The sequence below is a fragment of the Alligator mississippiensis genome, chromosome 7 (assembly GCF_030867095.1).
Source record: "Alligator mississippiensis isolate rAllMis1 chromosome 7, rAllMis1, whole genome shotgun sequence".
NCBI lineage: Eukaryota > Metazoa > Chordata > Crocodylia > Alligatoridae > Alligator > Alligator mississippiensis.
In genome coordinates, this window is record NC_081830.1 from 33,427,257 (window position 1) to 33,442,587 (window position 15,331).

Here is a 15,331-nt window from a genome sequence, read left to right on the forward strand (position 1 = left end):
GTGGACAGAAAGTCCCAAGGAAGACAAAGTAAAGTCTGAATGAGGACAGAGGGAACTGGAATGACACAATAAAGACTGGTTGTTTTGAAGCAGCCTGCTGTGCTGCTTGAGACATCATCACTCTGATAACTGTCTTCTAAAGAAGAAAATACCACCCCCCACTCCTTCCCCAGGAGCTGATTGAAAAGGAGCTCCCATGAGGGTGCTACAGATCACTGGGGAAGCCAGGGACTAAAAAGAGCCACAGCCAGAGGCTGCCCCTCCTGCAGCCATGCTGGGGCTGGCTGCAGGGCATCTTCTGAAGAAAGGGAAACCAAATAAGGGTGCTTCTTAGGGAAGTCTAGAGGGAGAGCTTTCCCCTTCCTCTCCAAAAGGGGCAGGGTGAGCCTTTCCTTCCTTTTCTGTGACAAGCCAACTAAGAGGCCAACCAGTTCAGAGTGAAGGAGGAGAAAAGAGAAACCACTGCAGGGCAGGCCCATTTTAAGCATATTAAAGACTATTTTTTCTTCTAAAGAGCCAAATGCCCACCACCCTTAGCACTATAAGCTCTTTTTCTGAAGATATATGGCACAATGAAGTGAGGCATATGAAGCACTGAGCAGAAAACACAAAAGCAGATACTGTGCTGAGGAACATTTCTACCAGAATATACCATGCAAATTTCTTTCGGGTGCTAGGTGCTGTACCTGGCTGATTCTAACAAAACGTGCAGGTCATTGTTCTCTAAGGACTTCAAACAGAAAGACAATGCTTTCCATAAATGTGTTTTGGTATTTGTTGTTGTGGTTTATGCCAAACCGGGGTACAAACAAAATGTATTTATCCAACCCACAAACAAAAGCATTCTACAAAAGCAGGTAGTTCCATAAGAGGTTTGTTTTTTTTTAGTTACACTGGGCTGACCTTTCAAACTAGAACACACACCTTCAGATTATGCAGCTTTTTTTATCCAAGTAATCGTCTTTAATACACGCAATTTATTTTATATTTCTCACCAGTTAACAGTAACAGAGGTTAAATTACCAAGCAAGGGAGCACTACGTTGCAGTAATCCTAGGTGTTTGTGAGCACAGAAATACTGTGAAGCGTGCGTTCACTGTTCCTATTTAAGTGTAAATAAGTCAGAAGCGTCCCAGCTGAGAATTTTATACAAGACATGCCAACAAATAAAGCACTGGCACTTCAGTGACCTAACATGCGGTAAAGTCATCTGAAATGCAGCAGCATAAAAACAGAAGCCAAGAGACAGAGTACCAAACTATATTTACTGTATACAGTAGTAAAGGACAACAAATAATGTACAAATTGGTGAAAAAACAATGAGATCTAACAAGATATCCCACCCTAGTCCATATACAATAAAATGAAAAAGAAAATAAGAACTTTTTCAGCAAGATTTCAAGCAAGCAGGAGATGATCTAGCATTGTCAAATTGGTCATGTAAATATAAAAGGCAGATAATGACCTCCTCAAGCAGCAATGGACAACCTATTTTAGGGCAATAGGATGACCTTTTAAAAATGTTCATTTGGAATAGATCCCAAAATTTCATATAGAACTGAAAGTCACCACACAAATGCATTTAAAATTCAATACATTTTGGAAAGCAGCAGAGCAGAATTTTCTCAGAAGAACCTTAAATTACTTGTCCATGGTTTTCATGTTTACCAAGCTTTCAATAGCACTTCTGCACATACAGCTTGGCCACAAACTTATACATAACAAGGAAAAACATTAGATTTTTTAATAAGACCAATTTTAACTACCAGAAACAAGCAATAAAAGAATCCTGAGGCCATATAGTTACAAGTACCAAGATAAAATAAAGATACAGTTGTTATGCTCGTATTAAACAGATGAGGGAACAAGTTGCTTAACTTTTTGTCCATCCCATAGTAAATTGATATTTAACTGTCGAGATGTATTTTCCTTATGGAACAGAATATACTACTGCTCAGCCATCAGCACTAGGTCTGGTAACAGCTCAGTTGCTGACATTAATTCTAGCCAATTTTCAGTTTTAATTTTCAAAGTTTACATTTCAGTCTATGTTATCACATTATGACAAAGCACATGTACATTTACAATATTTTAAATTTTCACTCTATGCGAAGCATTATATCTGCATGTACAGGCCTTGTATCATAGGCTTAACAGCTTTAAAGTATTTGTGTTTACAACACACACTAGATGCTTTTAATCAACTTTTCCTTTCCTCCTCTTAGCCATATCTTACGAGGAAACTATCAAGCTCACTACCGAAGTGAGAATATACTGAATTATTTACATGATTAGACTTAAGCAGTAGGGCAAGAATATAACACAAACCAGGAATGAACAATCCGTGCCCTGGAAACCTTAGGCCACAGGTTTGTAGAAACAAGAAAACAGCAGACAAACAACGCTTACTTTAATTAAACTGAAAAGTTAAATCAGATTGGCCCAATTTAAGATGTAGATTAATCCCTGCAGATACAGTTTTGAGTTGCACACGCCGTATGTCAGAGACAAGAAAACAATTTTGGAAAATGTCCTCTAAAATTTTAGAAGAATCCTGTGTGATTGGCATGTTCATTTATTTACTATTTAATAGCAAATCCAAGGACAGATGACAAAAGTGAGGTGCGATGAGGGTCTTTTAACTTCTCTTCCCACAAGGACAGCATATTTAACACACTCCACCTGTCTGTTGTTGAAATACATCGATGGTATCTTCATCTTCCATCTCCAGCTGTTAAATAAATACACAAATCCACAACTACATACGTTTAAAAGGTATTAACTTTACACTCATTCTTAAACAGCATTATTAAGCAGCAGTGCTAAAATCAGAATGCAATTCCTTTCACCACTTAGGGTTGATACCCCTTCCTTTCTCAGCAAGCCACCCCAGGATGCCAGCTATAGTCAAGGTCTTTTTCAAGTTAGATTTTCTTTGTTTTATGAGTTAAGTTTTCATGTCTAATTTCTACCTGGCTTTAGAAGGCCAGACCAATCACTGGAGGGGCTCCTTAGTCCAACTGACACAAACTAGAACATCTATGTTCTATTTCCTGAATTACCCATTATAATCTTGCCAATACTAGAAGGCACCTATAGGCCAGTCAGTCTCACCTCCACCCTAGGCAAAGTCTTCGAAAAAATTATCAAGGCTCACATTTGCGAGAGCCCGGCAGGACAAATTATGCTGAGGGGAAACCAGCACGGGTTCGTAGCAGGTAGATCATGCCTGACTAATCTAGTCTCTTTTTATGACCAGGTTACAAAACACCTGGATGCAGGAGTAGGGGTTGATGTCGTATACTTAGACTTCAGGAAGGCCTTCGATACGGTATCCCACACCATACTGGTGAACAAGTTAAGAGGCTGTGACTTGGATGACTACACAGTCCGGTGGGTGGCAAATTGGCTAGAGGGTCGCACCCAGAGTCGTAGTGGATGGGTCGGTTTCGACCTGGAAGAGTGTAGGCAGTGGGGTCCCGCAGGGCTCAGTCCTTGGACCGATACTCTTCAATATCTTCATCTGCAACTTGGACAAGGGAGTGAAGTGTACTCTGTCCAAGTTTGCGGATGACACAAAACTGTGGGGAGAAGTGGACACGCCGGAGGGCAGGGAACAACTACAAGCAGACCTGGACAGGTTGGACATACGGGCGGAAAACAGCAGAATGCAATTCAACAAGGAGAAATGCAAAGTGCTGCACCTAGGGAGGAAAAATGTCCAGCATACCTACCGCCTAGGGAATGACCTGCTTGGTGGAACGGAAGCGGAAAAGGATCTTGGAGTTCCTGCCGACTCCAAGATGAACATGAGTCGGCAGTGTGACAAAGCCATCAGAAAAGCTAACAGCACTTTATCGTGCATCAGATGCATGATGAACAGAACCAAGGAGGTGATATTTCCCCTCTATCGGGCGCTGGTCAGACCACAGTTGGAATACTGTGTGCAGTTTTGGGTGCTGCACTTCAAGAGGGATGTGGATAACCTGGAGAGGGTCCAGAGAAGGGCCACTCGTATGGTTAAGGGCCTGCAGACCAAGCCCTATGAGGAGAGACTGGGGCACCTGGACCTCTTCAGCCTCCGCAAGAGAAGGTTGAGAGGCGACCTTGTAGCTGCCTATAAGTTCATCACGGGGGCATAGAAGGGAACTGGTGAGCTTTTATTCACCCGCCCCCGGGGGTTACAAGAAATAATGGCCACAAGCTAGCAGATTTAGACTAGACATTAGGAAGAACTTCTTCACAGTTAGAGTGGCCAAGGTCTGGAACGGGCTCCCAAGGGAGATGGTGCTCTCCCCTACCCTGGGGGTCTTCAAGAGAAGGTTAGATAAGCATCTAGCTGGCGTCATCTGAACCCAGCACTCTTTCCTGCCTATGCAGGGGGTCGGACTCGGTGATCTATTGAGGTCCCTTCCGACCCTAGCATCTATGAATCTATGAATCCTCCTTCCAAACCAACCACCAGCAAGTTCTCACCATTGTAAATAAAGCATCAATGGCCACCAACATTTCAGCTGTGGTTTTGTCTCACCCTACTTTAAGCAGGTTTCAAAATACAATTCTTAAAAACTCTGACAACTATTTGTGTATTACACTGCTATAAATCACACGCAAACTGATGCAGCTCTGCAAGTGGTAGCAGTCATGAAAAGTTAAGGGGAAAAAGAAAGCCCTTCCACAGACACAGCATCTAAGATTTTCATAAACTATACAACAGGTAGTGTGGTTTTTTTTAATTAAATATGTCCCTTAAAAGTTTGCTTTAGGCACATCATCCAAAAATGTTAAGAGTTTTGCTACAGTTATTACTAAGTGTTCTTCCATACCTGTGCAGGTGTGTCCGTTTCATTTATCGGTTGTCCATCAAATCTGAATCTAATCTGTCTCATTGACAAGCCCTGAAAGTTGAAAGTTACTAACATGAGATGCAGATATCTTACTGTTGAACCTAATACAGTATGGTTACTGAAGCTTTAAAGTGACAAAACAAGTCTTACTCTATGATCCCATAGTCAAAACTGTTTAGTTTGAGGACTCAGAACACAGCCCTCCTTTTGGATGAGCCCTGTTAGATCAAAATCTGATTTCTATTCCATGAGAACAAGTGCATCAAAATCTAGCCTGTGTACATTCTACCAAGGAAAGAGAAAGCAACATTTAACACCAAGAAAGCGGAGGAGAAAGCAAGGAGAAAAACCAAAAAGGAGGGAACACTTCCCCAGTTCCCAAAATAGAACAATAAGAAGTATTAAGGAGCGAGAAGGAAAAAGAGAGATTAATATTTTAACATGTCTTTACATAACAACAGCAGAAAAACATACCTTTTCATTTTTTGCTTACTCAAAAGAATGGGACCACTGACCCAAAACTGAAGCAGCTACATTTTGACTAATGAAATATAAAGTCTTGGCCAGCACAAGACAAGAAACCATATTCCAAGTTTTGCCAGGTAGCCTCACCCATTCCAGTTCCCTAGTTCAATAAAACCAGGGAAATATGAAGCAAAGCTGATTTTAGGCTTTGGACAGATCACACTTTCCACAAAAATTTAAGAAGAAAGTTAAGGCTGCAAAGTGAAACACTCAAAAGTTAGAAAAAGCCAATATTGAAGTGGCCCATGCAATCTAAATTTGGCCCCCTTTCTTAATAGTAAATGGTTTAAAACCTAAATGATTTGCTACAGACATAAAATAACTCACTTTAGAGTGAGGATTAAAACTCAGGGGTTTCTGACTCTTGGCTTCAATATCAAAAGATATTACAGAAAACAAGACACATAGAAATCATAGGAAAGTAAAGCTGGAAGGGATCTCATGAGGTCATCTAGTCCCGCCCCCTGCTCAAGGCAGGATCATCCCTGACTAAACCATTCTAGCCAAGTATCTGTCCGCCCAGCTTCTGACTGTTTCCAAGAGGGAAGATTCCACAGCTTCTCTAGACAGCCTGTTTCAATGCCTGATCACCCTCATAGTCAGAAAGTTCTTCCTAATCTCCAACCTAAATTTCCCGTGCTGCAGCTTAAATCTGTTGTTCCTAGTCCCGTCCCCTACAAAAGAAAGCCCATCTCTATTCTCTCTAAAATCACCCTTCAGGTATTTGAAAACTAATTCAAATCCCACCTCAGACTTCTCTGAACCAATTAACCCTAGTTCTTTCAGTGCAGATGTGGGGAAAGTATTTTTGTTTAGTTAAAGCCATAAATAAAACCAATCTTTTCAAGCCTGAAAACCTAAAGATAAGCTCCTAAACCTGTTTTCTATAGTGTTCCCATATAATGGGCTTACTCCTTGACAGCTCTGCATGGGAGTGCTTTGTGCATGGGAGTGTCCCAGGCTGGGGAGGTGCTGATTCCCCCCACCCCCCAGGATGAGGTGGTTGAAGCCCCTCCAGAGGCGCTGGGTGTCAGCTGCAGCCCAGGCTGGGGCTGTGCCCGGGCTGTGTCAATTCCCATATAATGGGCTTATTCCTTCATTTAGCATGTCAGAAAAAGTATTTAGCATGTCAGAAAAAGTTGCAATGTTTCCATAGTTTGAGTCTCCCCACAAGATAAGATGCAGACGCAGACTCTTAGTCAGCATTAATTCAACAGTAGTACTGAACTACAATATACAAGAACTATATTTAATGCATGTACCTGTCTCTCACAATAAGCCTTCATTAGTTTGCTTAGCGGTGTGTGCCTTTTTATTTTGAACTGGACCACTGATCCATCCTGACCAGCTACTTTCAGATTGATGTGGTCATTCTCTGTTTTTACTCCTTCCTGCAAAACAAAAAGTGAAAATGGGTATCAGTATTTATACATAAAAGTTTCCTACAGAATCCAGCAGACTAATAATCCTTTAGCCAATTATTAAAATATCAGAAACTTTCCTTCCTATAAAGAGTTCAACATTTCCCATGCCATTTGGGGAAGAATTCTGGTGTCATGGTTTCTTCTGAGATTTGCATGCAAAGACTTGACAAAAAAAAAACAAAAAAAAACAAACAAAACTTAAAAGGGAATAGATCTCAACATTTCCGTTTGTAAACTGAGAGAACTTTTGGTACAAGTGAGTGCATTACATATATTAGAGTGTATTACATGTATTAGAAACTGCAAAGATCTACAGCTTTACAACATTTAGGAAGTTTTCTTGAAGTTGTTAGCCAAGTTAGTCTGAAGACATGCAGAAGTCATGCAGAAGGGCAGGTCAGGGTGGCACTTCAGAGACTAACGCATTAAAAAAGGCATAAGCTTTTGCAGGCAACAGTCTATTTTGTCAGATGCTATAAATGGACTTGCAGAGTAATAAATAGAAAGGAATAGTCATAGGACTCATAGGAAAGTAGAACTTAAATGCAAAAGAAAGGAAAAGGGAGGAGAAAGGCTAGGGGGAGGGGATGCTGCTGAGAAGGGCAAAGGTGAGTTGAAGAGATCAAGGGATAAACAGAGATCAGTCTCCTTAAAAAGGGTCAGCATTTCATAAACTATGAGCTCCTGTTTGCACTACATAACTACAATTACTTCTTAACAATTTTTTAACAACTGTCAGATTTGTAGGTTAGTCAAAAAGTTAAATGTGATTTCCAATCACTTCCATTAAAGCAACATCCATTGCTTGCACTTTTGCAAATCCCAGCCTAAATGCCTAGATCATGTATATTATCACAATATTAGTAGTAAAAGGACTTAGTATAGCTCTTCCCATCCTTTGAGTCATTACTTTCAAGCTGCTAACATGGGATGTAGTATATTTTCTAAACATTGCAAAATAATGTATTGTGAATGCAAGTCCTTCTCTCGTAAATCTCCTAATCCCCATCTCTTCCTGTCAATCCCTGGTCAGAGAACAGAGACAAGTGGCTACTCACATCTTGGCTTCCAAAAGGCACAAAAGAGAAATAAAGCACTAGGAACCTCCTGCTCAGCAGTAACAGGAGTGCACATTCAACTCACTTCAACTGAATTATTAATTTATGGGAGGGGAATCAATGCCCATTATAAGGAAGAAACAGGGACAAACCAGGAATAAAGAATAGTAATGACATAAACATGAAGACAGGAGACAGTAAGTAAGGACTGGGTTTGGGGGGCACTAAGTTTCAAGCTTGTGGGTTTGGGAAAAAAATGCCTGGACAGAGCCAGCCAAAGAATCAACCAGAAGCAACCAGTTGCAGCACATACTGTCAGTGGCTGGGATAGCAAATTGTTTTGCCCTCAGATAGACTCTCTCCTCTGTAGATTAGCTGGGTGTGGCTCCACCCCCAAACTGTGCTCTCCCCTACCATCTTGTCACCTCCACCATACTGTAATTGCTCTCCATGTTCCCCTCCCTCCCACTTCTTTTCTATATTTCCAGCCCCTCCTTCCATTCAAGGACTCTCCCTTCTTTCTCTTTAGCTAATTTCCCATAAGTCTGTTCCCCTAAGTCTGTAAAGTCATTAACACTAACATGTTTGCAAACAATTGCAGTTTGCTTTTCTCCTGTTCTATCCCTTCCCCTAACCTTTGTCCAGCTTGTCTATTTAGGCTGTGAGCTCTTCAGTTAAGGGACTATCAACACATTTGCCTAGAACAAGTGGCCCTTGTCTTAGCTGGAATCTACGCGCTACCATAAAATAAAAACAACTGACATGTATACCTTTGCATTCCACAATACTTTTCTAACATTTTCTGGAAGCCTGAACAATTAAAATGCATTTAAACTAAACAGGACCATTACAAACAAAAATTTCTGACATCACAACACTCTCCGGCCTACTTTGTGATAGCACTGGTATTCGCCTAGATGACATTTCTAACAAAGGGAACTTACAAAACAACTTTCATAGAAGAGCCTATGAACCCCACTTCATAAATCTACTGGATACAAAAAAAATCATGGACTCAATACAGACACTGGATTCATGACGCATTACAACCTGCCTGATATCTGACTCACCTGGTACCTGCCTGACCTGACCCTTTACATTCTTCCTTCCCTTACTTTGCTGCCTTTGTCTTCCTGATTTCCAACTATTTCCCTTTTCATTGACAGCCTCTTCCTTACCTTGTATTATTACCACTGTAGTGTTTTCCTTTGGCCTTTCCCCCCCTCCCTTCCCTGCTTTACCTTTTGTTTTCCAATTTTACCTAGTTATATTTTCACTGACTTCCTGTTATACTTTTAGTTTCTCTCCTATTTCCCTGGTCTTCAACTATTTCCTTTTTCACTAGAAACATTCACTTGAGTTACCAGCACAGGACAAAGTCAGTGAATAAGTCTCAGCCCAGACCAACAATTCAGGTTACTTCCTCTGCCATTACAAACGTGGGATTTTACTCTTTCTTGAAAAAGGCACAGTCATCCCAGGGCCCACCTTGCCAGGTGCAACCTGCTCAAAATTCTTGCAAGATGAACCCAAGGCATGCAGCAGTCTTTTCTAAAATTCTCTCTAGATGATGACTGCAGATAGAATAACCCAATCCAGACTTGAAGAAAATGATCAGAAGCACAGCACAACAGCTGTACTTGTAGAGCTTAATAAAGCCAATCCAGTGCTCCTGGGTCCTCTTGGTTCCTCCAGTTTAGGAAGTCTTTCTTCCCCCATGGATGGAGCAAGGACGGATGAAGATTTTGGGAAATGAAAGTTCAAAAGCTCACAGAATCCGGGCTTTTGATACTTGCATATCGTCCTACACAAGGACTTTAAGTCCGCAATCTCCACTTGTACGACTGCATCACCTGCTCTGTGCACGTAAGTAGACTGGCCAAAAAGAATCAAGAAAAAAAACCCTACTCTCTGTGAAGTCCAGCCTGTTTATAATATGTATATTAACAAGTTCCTGACCAAGGCCTCTTCACTGCAACATTCTAGCTTATTAAAGCATACGAGTCTGCAAGCAATAGATGGATGTTTTTATTAAAGTTCCCTTTGGTGGCATTATTTTTCAGGTGACCTCCAACAAAAAAAGCACTAAAGAATTCTTCAGACAATGAGTTCTCCGACAGGGATTCAAAGGCAAGTTTCAACCACCAGAGCTTCCAAAAGGATGCTACCAAACAAAGGGCATCCTCTATCATTACGTTTTGGCTGGGATTAAGGCAGAAGAAAGAGGGGAGGTTTAAAAAAAAAAAAAAAAAAGAACAATGTACTTTCTCAGGGGGGAAAGGGAGAGAGTATGTGGATGTCCTGAAAAAAACAAATCTCCCCATCCCTCCCAGAGGGAGAATAAACTGCGGGAAGGGAGGAGGGGAATTATTTTCTTTTATGGAAGTATTCAATTCACTCCCCAGTTCTCCTCAGTCACTGGGTAGTGAAAAGGCTGTATGGAGACGGATTGCTTTTGAATTTGGGGGAGGGGATTATTTTGTTGTGTTCATATTTTAATGCGTTTCTTCGCTTGTAAGTTGCCCTGAGCCCTTATGTGGAGGGTGGGTAAGAAAGAAAGGAAGTGCTATGCCTGAGTTGTGGCCTTGTTGGCTAGGACTTGTCCACGTTAGGCCGTACTGCACTGTGGCCAGCCAGCAAGAGGCTTTCCTACACCTTGCTGAGCTGCAGCACATGCAAGGAAAAGCAGTGGCAGAGCACAGGTGGCTGCCGGGGTGGTGGCCTGGTCCTAGCACCAGCCCATCTCATCTCAGAGCCAAGCTGGGCCATTCTGGCTCCCTGCCACAAACCCCTGCCGACACTGGCTTAAACTTTTCATCCTTTTCACTCCACCAAATGTAAGTTACTGTTAGACTGTTTTCTTTTACAGATGAGGACACCTCATCAGCCAAGTGCCCAGCGAAGGAAGAAATGACGGTTCAAAGTGGGCTCTCAGAAGGAATGATGAAGGTTTCAGGATGGGGCAGAGCCCCTCCATCACCCCAACAAGGAGCACTGCCGGGCACGATACCACGCACCACCTACTTAAGAACAACTGTTCGGATAGTAACACGCACGGTCTGCAGCATCAAGTTCGGGGATCTCTGCAGATCACAACAGCAGGAAGATTTAACCTAACCCTGGAAAGGCGGGAGCCCCATCCCTTGCTCTTCTCATTCAAGAGTAAGCTTTCTGAAAGATGACACCTGCTCCATTGATCTCCACGAGGTCCACCGCCAAGTACCATTTAATTCAACTCAAGAGTGCTACCTCGGCAGCCCCCTGATGCCAGCTTCGAGCAATGCCCCCTGGCCTCCACGGACTCCTCTAATTCGCACAGAACTGAAGGTTTCAGGGTTAGTCTGAGGCAAAGCAGCACCAACAGCCATCACTGCATGGGAGACCCATAACGAAGACTCAAGCCTGACACCGTGCAGCTGCTCATCCCTCAAGGCTGACCCGGGCTCTGCAGGACCACGAGTGTTGGTGCCCTAGAGCAGCAGGGCAGGAAGGGAGCTGCACGGGCCATCTCCAATTGCCCGGGGGAGGCAGCCAGGAGCCCCCCCCCGAGCTGCGGAGCCGGGCCCGTGACTGCGAGGTCGGGACACCTGCTCCTGCGCGCGCTTCCCGCGCCCGCTGCCCCGCGGGGCTCCGGCTCCTGCGGCCTGGGCGGGCCGGGGGCCGCGGACGCAGAGGGGAGCGAAGCGGCCGGCCCGGCCCAAAGGCCCTAACGGCCCCAACGGCCGTTCGAACGCGGCGCCGCCCCGCCCCGCCCCCCGCGGCCCGGCGGGACCCGCCTCCCGGGTGGGCCCGCGCGGCCCCGGGGCAGGGAGGAGCCGGGGCCGCCCGCGCCGTTACCTTGGGCTTCTCCTCGGCCATGGCGCCGGCGCTGAGGGGGGCGATGGCGCTCGCGGCTCCCGCTTCTCTCCCGCCGCAGCCGCTGGCGAGAGCGCGCGTCACCCCTCCCCCACACCCAAATCCCCGGGCCCTGATTGGAGCCGGCGGGGCCACGTGGGGTCGGGGCGCGCTCACGAGGCGCGCTCGCGAGCCAGCTGCCCGGCGGGAGCGCGCCCGGGCGGGGGCGGGGGCAGGGGCAGGTAGCGCGGGGAAGTGCGTCAGCGCGGGGCCGGAAGCGGCGCTGCGGCGGCCGGCGCAGCTGGGTGGGGGAGGGGCGGCAACTGGCACGTCCCCTCCCCCCACCGCGGCCTTTCCGGCGCGCGTGTATCTGCCACTTCCTCCCCGGTAGGGCCTGGTGGCCTCAACCCGTACGAGCTAGGCACCGAGCTGGCCTGCAGGGCGGCACCAGCGCGCGCCGGGCAGGCTCATGGCGGGCACGCGGCACCTCGCGTAGCCCGGAGTTGTCGCAGCCTGCAGGGGCCCTTTCAGTCTTGCACGCGGCGGACGCGGTGTGTTGCGCCTGCGGGCAGAGTCGGGGCAGCCGCTGGGTGCTGTTAAGACTCCCCTGTTGTGTGTGCGTCACACCTAAAGGCCTAGATCCCCGTCGGCCAGCATGGCCCTCTGCCCCACTGCCGCTGGTCCTAAACGCAGATGAGGCCTTCCAAAAGTCCCATCAGTGCCAGAGCCCCGATGCTGACACCTGAGCTGCTGGCTCCTACCATAAGCTTGCAGGGAGCATCTGGCTAACGAGGCTTCTGATCTCAGCCTGCACCCTCAGTTCTTGGCCGTCTGCTTTTCTGGCTCATGCTTGCAGATGCCACTCTAATGGTCTGGTTTCCGTGGCTCGGCTTGCTCGTGGACTTTTCTCTCCTTTTAATTTCCTGGCTTGCCTCTGTGTTCTGCTTGCCCTCTCCCACTTTCCTATGCGCCCACTTATGGTAACCTTGATCTCCAGTCGGTCTCCAGGTCTAGTCACCCGTGACCTGATGCTGCCAATCTGCCTGGACTACTCTTTGGCGAAGAGGGCCTGTTATGGATGCTTCTCCCCTGGTGGTGCTCTCAGACCCACCTGCTTTAGATGCCAATTCTCCAGGAGACCTACAGGCCATGCAGAAGTGGCTGATTCAGCTTGCCTCTATCTGACAAGCCTTGGAGCTTCACTTGCTGCAGTTGACTACTGCACACCAGACCCTTCAATCCCCAGTTGCCTGTCTTCAGGAGAGCTCCTGGTTGGAGGAAACGTGGCAGCTGAGAGAAGAGCGCGCATTCTGGGCCCACCTGGAACCCTGAGCTTGAGACCGTTACCCAAAAGGTACGATGTGAACCAGCAGCATTTCTTGGGATTCCTCGATCAATGCTGTCTCTTATTTCTGGCACAGCCCAGAGCTTATTCTAGTGACCAAGCAAAAGTGAACCTTGTGATAGACCTCCTGTTGAGGGAAGCCTTGGTCCAGGTCTCCCTGTTCCTGGAGCATAGCAGCCCAGTCCTCTAGAACTGGGAGGCATTTCTCCAAGCCATTGCAGCTATGTACAACGGTGAGCCCCACTGGGGCTGTACAGCAGAGTCTGCATTGTGGAACTTCTACAAGGAGTAGAGTGCAGCTGCTGATGATGCTTTTCTGTTCTAGCGCTACGTGGCAGACACCAACTGCAACAGCAGCTGAATTCTACTAATTCTGATAGGGTCCATGAGAAGAGGTAAAGGCTGACCTTGCCTAGGGGAAGTGCCCTCCAAACCTCGTGACTTTGTGGATTTAGTGATCTGCATTCTCAGTCTTGCACTCTACAGAAAAGGAAAGAAGAAAAGAGGTACTCTTTGTCTTCTCCTTGTCCCCGTCCTCTGCTCTTAAACCTGTGCTGGTAGATGGGGGAGGACTGCCACCTTACCCTGAGCAAGTGGGAATGACACTGCCAGCACAATTTGTGCTTCTATTGTGGGACATCAGGACATGTGCTTGCCTACTGCCCTACAAGAAGGGAAACATGCCTCCACCTCCTCTCACTCAGCCCTGCAAGGGGTATTGACTTGGGGTCAGCAATAAAGGTGAAACCTGTAGCCAAATCAAACTGCAGACCTTTCAGATAAGGTTACCTGTTCACCTGCAGATCACAGGCTGAGCCTGTTTTACAGCTGGTATTATCTACCCTACCGGACTTCGGGGCAACTAGAAATGTCATTAATGAAACCATTGTCCAAGCCTTACGTATCCCTTCATAACAGCTCAGGCTGGGAATAGTTGAGACCATTTCTAGCTCCCCTCTTTCATCAGGCTCCTTGGAGTTGGAAACCCTCACCCTTGATGTGGAAATCTGCAAACACAGGGAAACTTTGCTTTGGGGCAGTCTGATCCCACATTACTCCCTGATCCTGAGATCCTTCTGGCTTGCCTGTTATGGTCCCCTGGTCCAGTGGAAAAGCTATGAGGTGTTTTACATCCAGTTTTTGCAGGAAACACTTAAAAGCCTTGGATGGTTGACCCACCCTATGATTTCAGGCTAGAATCCTAACAGATAGCAAGGTAGATTTGAACCTTAAAATAAATACATTTCTATAATATAGCATAAGCTTACATGAGTTGGTTTATGCATATATATATTCTCAGTATAGTTAGTCCTTTAAGGATTCTGCTTGACTTCAGACTAACACAGCTAACTATGTATCCCAACAGATACTGTCCTACAAGGAGCTCTGTCTCTTGCAGCAAGATCTGACCTACCCCAACATTATGCAGCTGTTTTTGATTAAAAACCTGCTGAAGTTCCTCCTCCCTCCCACACTGTGTCTACAACTGCACCATTGTCTTACAGCCTAGGATCTCAGTGGACCACTCTACACTATGTCTGAGCAGGAACTAGCTGCCCTCTGAGAGTACCTTCAGGCATGGGCAGATCTAGGATTTTGAAAAGGGGTGCAGATGGTGTGACTGATTAGCATGTATAATGCAACACACATTTTTCTCCAGTTAAAGAGGAATTAGATGCTTTACTAATATACTAAAGGGCTAGCAGTATATTATTTAGTTTAAGGCCAAAGCAAAAACAAATAAAACTATTAGACTGCACTGATTTGCTAGATTCTGTATAAAGTTTTAAAAGATACCACAAACTAGGTAAAAAATAGTCAAAAGATATTATTTCATTAGCCCTTTAGTCATTGCAGTTAAATATACATTTCTTACTCAGTTTTGTAAACCAAAGCTAGCCTTCTTGAGTGGCCTGCCAGTGCCTCCAATACTTTACTGTCAGTCATTTCCTTATTAACCTGAATTAATATTACCACACCTGAGTTAAGGTTTTTAGCTAGAATTTGGGTGGAGCAGGAATGAAAGAGGGGTGCAACTGTATCACTTTGTCGCCCCCACCCCACCCCACCCCACCCCCGGATCTGCCCCCGCCTTCAGGAGAGCCCGGCCTGGGAGTTTATAAGAAAATACATATCTCTTGCCAGGGTCCCTATCTTGTTCATCAGAAAGGACAGGAGCCTCTGCCTCATTGTAGACTATCAGGCCCTGGAAAATCACCACCCAAAATCAGTACTGTCCCTACCTCTAAACCAGGGGTGGGCAAAATGCGGCCCGGGGACCAGATTCAGCCTGCCATT

General features: G+C 45.6%; 1 protein-coding gene and 1 long non-coding RNA gene across 3 annotated transcripts; one reads left to right on the forward strand and one right to left on the reverse strand.

Annotated features, from left to right (window-relative positions):
- Window positions 1-1,246: 1,246 nt before the first annotated feature.
- LOC102570114 (small ubiquitin-related modifier 3) lies at window positions 1,247-11,825 on the reverse strand. 2 transcript variants are annotated; one of them, XM_006272033.4, is made up of 4 exons: window positions 11,692-11,806; window positions 6,635-6,763; window positions 4,827-4,898; window positions 1,247-2,731 (listed from the first exon to the last, which is right to left on the reverse strand). In XM_006272033.4, exons 1-4 carry the CDS (start codon window positions 11,710-11,712, stop codon window positions 2,669-2,671), a joined length of 285 nt encoding a protein of 94 aa, XP_006272095.1. In that variant the 5' UTR covers window positions 11,713-11,806; the 3' UTR covers window positions 1,247-2,668. The 2 variants fall into 2 exon arrangements, with proteins under 2 accessions (XP_006272095.1, XP_059586776.1); XM_059730793.1 differs by lacking the exon at window positions 4,827-4,898 and having other exon boundaries at window positions 11,692-11,825.
- Window positions 11,826-11,973: 148 nt separating this feature from the next.
- LOC109283695 (uncharacterized) lies at window positions 11,974-14,792 on the forward strand. The gene is made up of 2 exons (XR_002090964.2): window positions 11,974-13,042; window positions 13,359-14,792. It is a non-coding gene; the product is annotated as an uncharacterized LOC109283695 (long non-coding RNA).
- The last annotated feature ends 539 nt before the right edge of the window (window positions 14,793-15,331 follow it).

What these genes read in the sequence shown, in the direction of transcription:
- LOC102570114 (XM_006272033.4), bottom strand. Translation starts at nt 11,712, where the DNA reads ATGGCCGAGGAGAAGCCCAAG. An exon ending in TGGCCGAGGAGAAGCCCAAG is followed by an intron (nt 6,764 to 11,691) that starts GTAACGGCGCGG and finishes TTTGTTTTGCAG; the next exon opens with GAAGGAGTAAAAACAGAGAA. An exon ending in AAACGGACACACCTGCACAG is followed by an intron (nt 2,732 to 4,826) that starts GTATGGAAGAAC and finishes TTTATTTAACAG; the next exon opens with CTGGAGATGGAAGATGAAGA.